The 9,249-nt window shown below is 28.0% G+C and overlaps 1 protein-coding gene across 1 annotated transcript; it reads left to right on the top strand.

Moving 5' to 3' along the window:
• Positions 1-5,009: 5,009 nt before the first annotated feature.
• On the top strand, positions 5,010-8,873 carry LOC113388271 (zinc finger protein 718-like). The gene is made up of 3 exons (XM_026625667.1): positions 5,010-5,034; positions 5,095-5,715; positions 8,015-8,873. Exons 1-3 carry the CDS (start codon positions 5,010-5,012, stop codon positions 8,506-8,508), a joined length of 1,140 nt encoding a protein of 379 aa, XP_026481452.1. The 3' UTR covers positions 8,509-8,873.
• Positions 8,874-9,249: the final 376 nt, after the last annotated feature.

Below are 9,249 nucleotides of genomic sequence, written 5' to 3'. Positions count from 1 at the left end.
AACAGACTCCAAACAAATACTTTAGTACTATATATGAAGTTATTTTTTAATTATACTTATTTTTTCTTTCTGGAATGCATAATTTTTCGTTTATAATAACTGAATATTTTTTCCTTCACTAGAATTAAATTTTTATTTTGTATTAGTTATTAGTAAGAATGAATTCGTATACCTTTAAGTTTAATTTTATCCATAGATTATATACTTGTATTATATTATTCATATGTATTAATAATCAACGAGTGAGCCTTGGGCTTGGTATTTTAACTTTAAAATTGGTGATATGTACCATCAAGTGTCTTTTACCATAACTCATGTAAAAATTTTATCTTAGTAAGACGAAGAATATATTATTTAGTAATTATATAATATTTTATGAAATAATAGAGACACTATATTTTATGTGATACATTTGAAAATTTATGCTAACACATAATATAAATAATGAATTATGAATGGTATGTGCTAGTGGATTTATGATTGAAAATATGAATTAGTTGCTAACATTTAGTATAAAGTTTATCAAGTTGCTAACGTTTATTGCAGTAATTATGTGCTTCACAATGCTTTACCTTTTGATTGGGAATTTATTTCAATAAAACAGAAAGATAATATTTAGTTATCTTTACATTTCAATAGTGATTGGATTTTCAATCACAATCTGTTAATAATTAATCCAGATTAATTATGTAATTTAAGTTTAAATTTTATGAATTGTTTCATATCAATAAGATTACATTTTATAATGTTTTACATATGTTAATATAAGAATTAATTTTGTAAAAACTGTATGTTTCATTTGATTTTTTGCATAAACTTACTGAATATATTTTATTTATTCGTTAATGTAGTTAGAAATATTGTCATACTAATGTTGTATTTTATTTTTAGACCTATACGGCGTATCTCTTGGATTCGATCGTAATTTTAAGTGCCCACAATGTCCAAAAAGTTACAAAAATCGCACCAGCCTGAATCGCCATCTAAGACATGAATGTGGAAAGGAACCAAGTCAAAAGTGTCCACATTGCGACCTGCGTACAACATACAAGAGCTCACTTAAAAATCATATATTTTTAATGCATTCACCAATTAATAAAATTTCACAATTTCCTCAATAAAGAATATACATATTTCCTGACTAATAAGTGACTTTGTTTTTATTTTATATGCTTTGCGACTTTGGATTTCGTCCAATATTTTGTTGAATCACCAATTGTGGAAAAAATTTAAAGTAATCGAAGTAATGAGAGTATAATAATGTGTGTATTACTAAAAAAGTACTTTGATTATTATTACCACCCACAATTTAAGATATTTATTCGAAATAAAAAGTAATTTAAATGTGTTAATTTTTTTTTGCTGTTAATATTTGCACTGATGATAGAAAAAAAACTTGGGCTTGAAACATTTTTTAATTTATTACTTCATGAAATTAAGTTGGTGCAATAATAGTGTAGCGCCCAGTAAACACCGAGCGGCGAGGCAATCTGATATCCACATAAATTCCACATAGATATTACAACGCTGAAGGCAAGCTTGTGGATTTCAGATTCCTGTCGCCGCACAGGTCACACGATGTTTACTGGGTGTATATGTTGATTATGTACCTTTCTATAAATTATTTTACGCTGTTTTATTATATTCGTAAAAATATTTGATTTGATCTTCTAATGTTTATTCATTTGTTACTTATTTATAATGCATGTAGATTATCCTAATCCACTAATCTATCTAATCTCATATGCAACTTGTATTTCTTTTTTAGATCTTTTACAAGAACTGAGGCTGCTTAAACTTAAAGAAATAAAAAAACAACGTAAGAAGGAAGCAAAACATAAGTTTAAATCAACTAAAAAGATTAAAAAACTGCAACATAGAAGTTTGAATGATATCGATGACTGGCCAGATCATGCTTTCAGAAGAATTTCAAAGAGTTTCACACGGCGCAGAATTACCTCGAAGATCAAGCGAAATAAATCGAAAAATACAAATGGCTTTAATGTTAATAATATTACATTTGAAAAGCTTCCAGTAGTTGTTTTAGAACGATTACCCGAATTGAGAATGCCAGCAGCATATTGCAATGGAGTTACGATTAAGTCCGAACCCTCTGAAAGCTCTAGCTAAACTTCTGACATTTTTACATTTTAGTTTAATTTTATGCGAATTGTATATTATGAATTTTTTAGAATTTGTATATTTTAAGTCGTAGTATTCACATAACGGTACTCAAATACACCAAAAAATCGTTCACGTGATTTTTATGTGATTATGTTGAACTTACATTTATGTAGAATTGAATTCAGTTACGTTTCATGAAGATTATTTCTTCTCATGTATGTATAAAGCGTTTTTAATGAATTTGCTTAGAAATTAGTTTTAGTTAAGTGCCTTACGTAATTCGTTCAACTTATACGATCGTATTACTTTAATATTTTTCTTAGTTTTTTTTTATTTAACTACTTAATTAATATAAGTCAAAAGCATAGACATTGAAAATAAAAACAGCCGAAAAAAATTGAAATTGTAAGTATATAACACAGCACTCAATAAGTCCGTAGGATTATTTATATTTGGATATTGAAATTTTGAAAAGTTTGCAGTTGAAATGCGGACTGTAGTACTTACATAATCTAATATTTGTTATATTGCTGATTATGGAAATACTGAAGACTGCATTTCAACTACGATCTATTCAAAATTTCAATATCCAAATATAAATAATCCTACGGACTTATTGAGTGATGTATTAAAAATATGATATAAAAATAAATAAAAAATCAAAACTATTAATTTACATGTTAGAATTTAAATGTTTAATTTAAAGTATATTTAATATTTAATTTGTGTGTTATTTTCTGTAGGTACTATTCTTGTTTTATATAATATAAGTAACACATGATATTAATTTTAGGCTGTAAACATTCCTTGTACCAGTTATATTTATTAGTCTTATTTTAATATTTGAAATGAAATAAATATAATTTGTAATTAATATAAAGTTTCATTTGCATGATACGTGTATACAATAATCACTAATGTCTAATATATTAGGTTTTCAATTAATTTAAAATAATATACATTATCCCTTTATCTTTGCAGTTAATGGTATGTCTCAAAATTCAAATCTAGGATTACCTTTAGCTAGAATTAGCGACAACGACTTCATAAATCGGCGCGAAATTGGAATTCATATTTAACTTCAATAATTTACTAACAAGATATATATGTTCTGTTTCAGATGCATTGTTGGGTCTGTCCAGGAACTTCAATCTGATGTTTCCGAACCTGACTGCACTGAGCCCACCAGCCGCACCTTATATATATAATTATCCGTTATCTTCCAAAACCATCCTACCAGCCTCTGGTGCAGCAACTACCGCACCAGAGCACGAGTGCGCCCGCTGCGGCAGAAAGTACAACCACTCGTCTTCTCTCAAGAGGCATATGACTCTAGAATGCGGCAAAGAACCGAGGTTTCAATGTCCACATTGCCCACATCGCAGCAAATTAAAAAGTAATTTGTATCAACATATAAGATACAGACATCAAACAGACAGTATGTATCACCAGCCAACAGGTGTGATAATGACGCCGCCTGATGCGATTCAGACCTACGATGTGCCCTTGAATATGTCTCTGCCGAGTGCAAGAGATAAACCAGGCCGTCCTGATTCTAAATAGAATATAGTAAATTATGATCAAAACTCCTTTTTAAACCTATCACAACTTGCGTGCTGGTAGATATAATAATGAGCATTTAACAATTTTCTTGCAGAAATGTTTAAACAAGTTGCCCATGATGGTAAACGGTGCTATGAGCATGGTTATGGCGTTTATAATTTGGCTTAACTAAATCTTTAAGATTTACTGATTGTGATATAAAAAAATTAAACTTTATTTGCCAATATTTTATTCTTAGCATTTAACAAATTTTTGATTATTAATATTATTAAATTGTTTATTAATCATATATATTATATGTACACTTACATAATTTTTATATTAATATGACACCCTACTATTTTTGGTACGACCTATTAATTGATGTGAAAGTTCCAAACTTTCGGAGTCTGTGCTGTAAGAAATAGAATAAAACTTTTTTTTTTCTTGCAAATCAGACAAACCTTATTTTCCCAACTTTTCTAACTTCAACGTCACTTGTTAGTGCAGAAAATAGTATTGTGTTTTCATATTTACAAAATTACATTCATGATACTATTGATTTTGATGAAAAGATATATTGCTATCTTTTCGGTTAATTTTAGTGAGATTATTAAGAAACTGTTATCTGATAATATATATTTGATTAAAATTTCTATTAAAAGACTTGATAATAAGGATTTTGTACTATAAATAAATATATTTTATTAATTTGATCTTTGTTATAACTAACACTTAGTTATAACTAAGAATATAATATGTAATGTTGATATTAACCTGTGATGAATTAAATTATATTATAATGGACAATAATTTTTCAATTATAATTATTATAGTCAATTTTTTTCTAGTATTCTGAGGTAAAGTACTTAAAAAATTAGGACAGATATTTACTAACTTTTCTTCCTGTTTCAGAATCTCGCTGAAAATGAATGTGCTGATTATGGTTTTTACAGATTTTTCAGAATCATTTCTCAAGATATCATTTTTTTAGTAAGTTTATGAAGTTTATGAATACAGATTTTTATTTTATTAAATTTTGATGGATATAATTTGTTAATAAATATTATTTTGACAGTTTTGACGTTTTATTTTGTTCTTCTTCACTTGTCTTTATGTGTTTAATGTTATGCTTATTTCATATGATTTGATATCAATTTTTATATTTTCTGCTTTTTGGACTTTTTTTTATTACATTTGTTTCTTTTTTTAAATTTCATTAGAAATTATTTATAATTGATATCAAATTATTTCTTCTTGTCATAACTCATCATATGTGTACCCGAAACGCACAACAACCACCTAGAAATGCACTTTTTTCTTTGTAATTCTCATTCGTGCACATGTCTTCTTGGGAGCACAGTTCTGGTACAGGACACTTTTATATGTTATGAATAAATATAAATCAAATTGTTCTAACCTCACTAGTTTTTCAATCAGCAGGTGGAGCTCGTTCAACCAGAGGTAGTGAAAAACGTGGAAAGAAGGCCGGTGATCAAAGTGGAACGAAGCCAATCGTCAAGTACTCCCGTCGCTTCAAACAAAATAAAAACATTCCTGAAGTAGCAGCAACTCCAATTCAGGAAGCTTCGATACCAGAAGATATCAGTAACGCCAAAGTAGACCCAGATGCAACTGCCAAAGTTGTGACTGTTCTGCAAGAACAGTCTTCAGATGACGAACAAGTGTTTTATGACGATTTTGATGACATCGAATTGCCGGACGAAAGTGAGATAGCCTTACCACCTGACCAACCCATTCTGACGTTTTCATCTAAAGATGAAGACGTTAAGAATCTGCAGCATCCTGCTCTTCAAACTGCGTTAGCATCTATCATATTACCGCAACTTGTAGGCGACGGTGACCAAAATGTGGAGGCCAAATTTGTATGCAGACATTGCGGTAGATATAGATGGAAGAGCACTTTGAGAAGGCACGAAAACGTTGAATGCGGAGGAAAAGAGCCATCTCATCAGTGCCCTTATTGCCCTTATAAAGCAAAACAACGCGGTAATTTAGGTGTCCATGTACGCAAACACCATGATAAAAGTTTAACATCTCCTCGTATGAATCGTAATAGTTGAATATTATTATCCACAACATAGAGTCAGGCTAATTTAGATCGGAAATGAATTATAATATATTAATTAGATAATTTGTAAATTGTGCCTTAGAATAATTCCTTCGCTCTTTTAAGAAATTATTAAGAGCCTTTGTTAACATTTGCACCCAAGTGCCTATAAATGATAAAATATTTGCAACAGGATTGCAGTTAACATTAGTAAATAATTACATATATAATTGGTTTATATAAATGAAATGGTGCATGAGACAATAACATGTCGATAACGCATAATATATTTTTAAAGAAGCTATATTTTGTTAAAATCCTTTAGGATTAGGTTAAAAAATGTGCTATTTTTATGTACAAGCATTTGTAAAGTTTAAAGCAATAACCAAATAACTTTTATGCAATATATTTATATTAAGTATTGCTGTTCAATCATCATAGTGAATAAAATTTGACCTATGTAATTAATAACATAATACCAAAGTATTCAAAGTTATCTATAATTGCTAAACTATTTTAGCAAATTAACTTATAATATCGAGTACTATACGAGTATAGATATATTTAAATAATATTTCAAAGAAAGTTTCTTCTTCGTTTCCTTTGACTGACGAGTATATTATTACATTTATTACTCATATAAAAATATTAAAAAAAAAAATTATATAAAAAAGAATTTTGTTGAAATTATTTAGGCCTAGAATAACTATATCCTATATATGAAAACTTCCAACTAGATATTTGTTTATAAGCAATATTTAGAAATTATAATGAATTTATAGAGATTTTGAAGATTATTATATACTATTATATTTTATATTATTAATATATTTAGATCATTTAAAGTTTATGAAACAGAACAAATGAAATAATATATTTTGTGCGCAAATTTATAAGTAAGATAGTAAAAATATATTATTAGAATATAATTGACATACCATTGTTAAATAGTTAAAACGATTTAATATATATATATTATATATATATATATATATATATATAATCTAAGATATATATATTTAAATTATAAATATATAGATATATTATCTATTTATATATTATATATATATATATCTCTATATATATTATTATATATATATATTTATATATATATTATATATATATATAATCACTGTATTCATATTGTTCATTTAAAACTGGTGCTGGATTTATTTAAGCAATGAATTGTTTAGTTATCGACAATCATTTAATAGTAATTATGGTTCGGTTTTTTGTTAATTACATTTAATTTTCATTTAGATGTTATTGTGTTAGTTATTATATAGTTTACAGAATAAGAAGATATGTTTATTTTATAGTATACTAAAATAAATGTAATGAAATTAATTTGTCATCTTTCAGTTCAGTTGAATTTTTGAGTTGTTGTTTTCTATATGTTTTTTATAATGATTTCTGATTTTGATTTGAAAATGGGTTTGACTTGAACACATGACCTCAAAATTGCTATTAACTTTTTATTTGTTTTTATTTTTCAGAGTTATTCATGTTTATAGATTGCTGCAGAGGTACTTATCTAAATAAATAATCATGCTATCATTAATAGAGAATTCAAGATAAGTATATTTTTAGTTGTAGTTTTTTCTCTAATATCACACTAATTCAATGTTTTTCTTTTTCAGGTTTCCTGGTGGACATGACAAATTAACGTGGCTCCTGTTTGGATTTATTATCTATCTAAAGACTCCAATTTTTGACTTTAAAGTATGTTTGAAGGTATCTAACTTTATGGAACTATACGCGCCATATAATGGAAGTAAACATGTGATTGCTAGTTTGTAATTATTTGTTTTATTATTATTTGTTCTATTAACTTTGTTTTTTTTAGTATATTTTGTAATAAAAAATTATGCACATCGATGTTTTATTTTATACACTTATTGATATTTGTCAAACTTCGTTTGGTTTAACGATTGCTCTAAGAATCATGTTTATTTTAGAAAAATAGTTTTGTATCCAAATAAAATAATCACGAATCTTAGAGTTGTATATAATTCTGTGATAAATTGCTGCCAAGTAATTGGATGAAAGAGATTGCGCTTTCTGCATGAAGTTTGAAGTATATTAATACAAAAGATGATAGCCATCGCAAAAAATTGTTCTGATTTCAACAAAAGTGTGATGGCTCCGTCTTGCAGTGTATCATTGGTTTCAACAGCTTGTATTTAACTTGCCATGATTTTTATTTCTGATTGCATGGTTAATTTTACGTATTCAGGAGTTTGGTTATTATCTTTTGGATCACAACGTTAGTAGTAGTGAAATTTACCAAAGTTTCAAAATTATTTCCAATTAATTCGTGGCCCTTATTGGCCTTTTTGTTTTTAATTGCAGCTGAAGATTTGAGTATTACTCGCATTGCCGGATTGAGCTGGGACCAGTGGTCGGCAAGATTGGCTTTACCTCTGATAACGCAGTTGCGTGAAGGTTCACTGCCCCTGATGTTGCCTAGAGATTTGTCTGTCTCTCAGCCTACGAATGCGATGACTCCTGGTTTTTCTTGTCCAGACTGCGGAAGGATGTACAAATTAAAGTCGTCGCTAAGAAACCATCAAAAATGGGAGTGCGGTAAGGAACCTCAATTCCAATGTCCATACTGTGTGTATCGGGCCAAACAGAAAATGCATATAGGAAGGCATATGGAACGAATGCATAAAGAGAAGTTTATTAAAATTGAGGAAGATAATAAGGCGTTCAATTATGAACAAATGCAAATGCAACAACAGAACGCTTCCTCGAATGGACAACAGTAGCGAATAGACAATTTGTTTCTGTTCTAATGATTCAGATAAACCTTCAATTGCACATATCATTATGAATGCCCGTGTTAAGTTAGTGGCTTTCTGTTGAAATCTGTTTATTATTCAGAAGCAAATTATTTGTTTATTGTCGTTTGCTTGGAATAGGTATGGTGACCTAATTTCGGTTGATTATTGTTTAAGAAGTTCTAATCAGTGTTTTTTATTCGCTTAGAATCCTCATTTAGTTTATTTTCAACTCAGGTATTTTATCCGACTGTTATGATTACTCGTCGATTTACAACACAATATGGCTTTGAATACGTGATAAATTATCACGTGTCATATTGCCGTTCCTATGATAGATAAAACTTTTATATACTGCCAGTTTATATTCAATATAATTCCATTTAGTCAAGAAAATATTTTATTTGAGATTTTTATATTCACTCTATATTTATAGTAACTTTGATATTTCTCAATTATACTTTATTACTTGATATTCTTGTGCATGTATATATATATATATATATATATATATATCATGTAAAGCACCAATTTAGATATTTATAGAAGAAATGCTCATAAGTAGATTTACAATTATTAGGCTTTATTATGCACATATGATAACAATGATATGCTAAATATATTATAAAAGACGTTTTGTTCTGTTAATCATGAAACTTTTTGGTCAATAATATACTCATTGGTTCAAATGAATTGCCGTCAGGGTTTACTTAGAAGTGTAAACTTCAT

This window comes from Ctenocephalides felis, unplaced genomic scaffold (genome assembly GCF_003426905.1).
Source record: "Ctenocephalides felis isolate EL2017-DRISC unplaced genomic scaffold, ASM342690v1 CF-g0.4_SCAFFOLD_03572, whole genome shotgun sequence".
NCBI classification, from domain to species: Eukaryota; Metazoa; Arthropoda; class Insecta; order Siphonaptera; family Pulicidae; genus Ctenocephalides; species Ctenocephalides felis.
This window is presented reverse-complemented; position numbering and strand designations above follow the sequence as displayed.

Excerpts from the sequence above, each read along its gene's own strand:
- LOC113388271 (XM_026625667.1), top strand. The coding sequence starts at position 5,010 with ATGTCTTCTTGGGAGCACAGTTCTG. Across the intron at positions 5,035-5,094 it reads TTCTTGGGAGCACAGTTCTG|TTTTTCAATCAGCAGGTGGA; the intron begins GTACAGGACACT and ends TAACCTCACTAG. Across the intron at positions 5,716-8,014 it reads ACGCAAACACCATGATAAAA|TGAAATTTACCAAAGTTTCA; the intron begins GTTTAACATCTC and ends CGTTAGTAGTAG.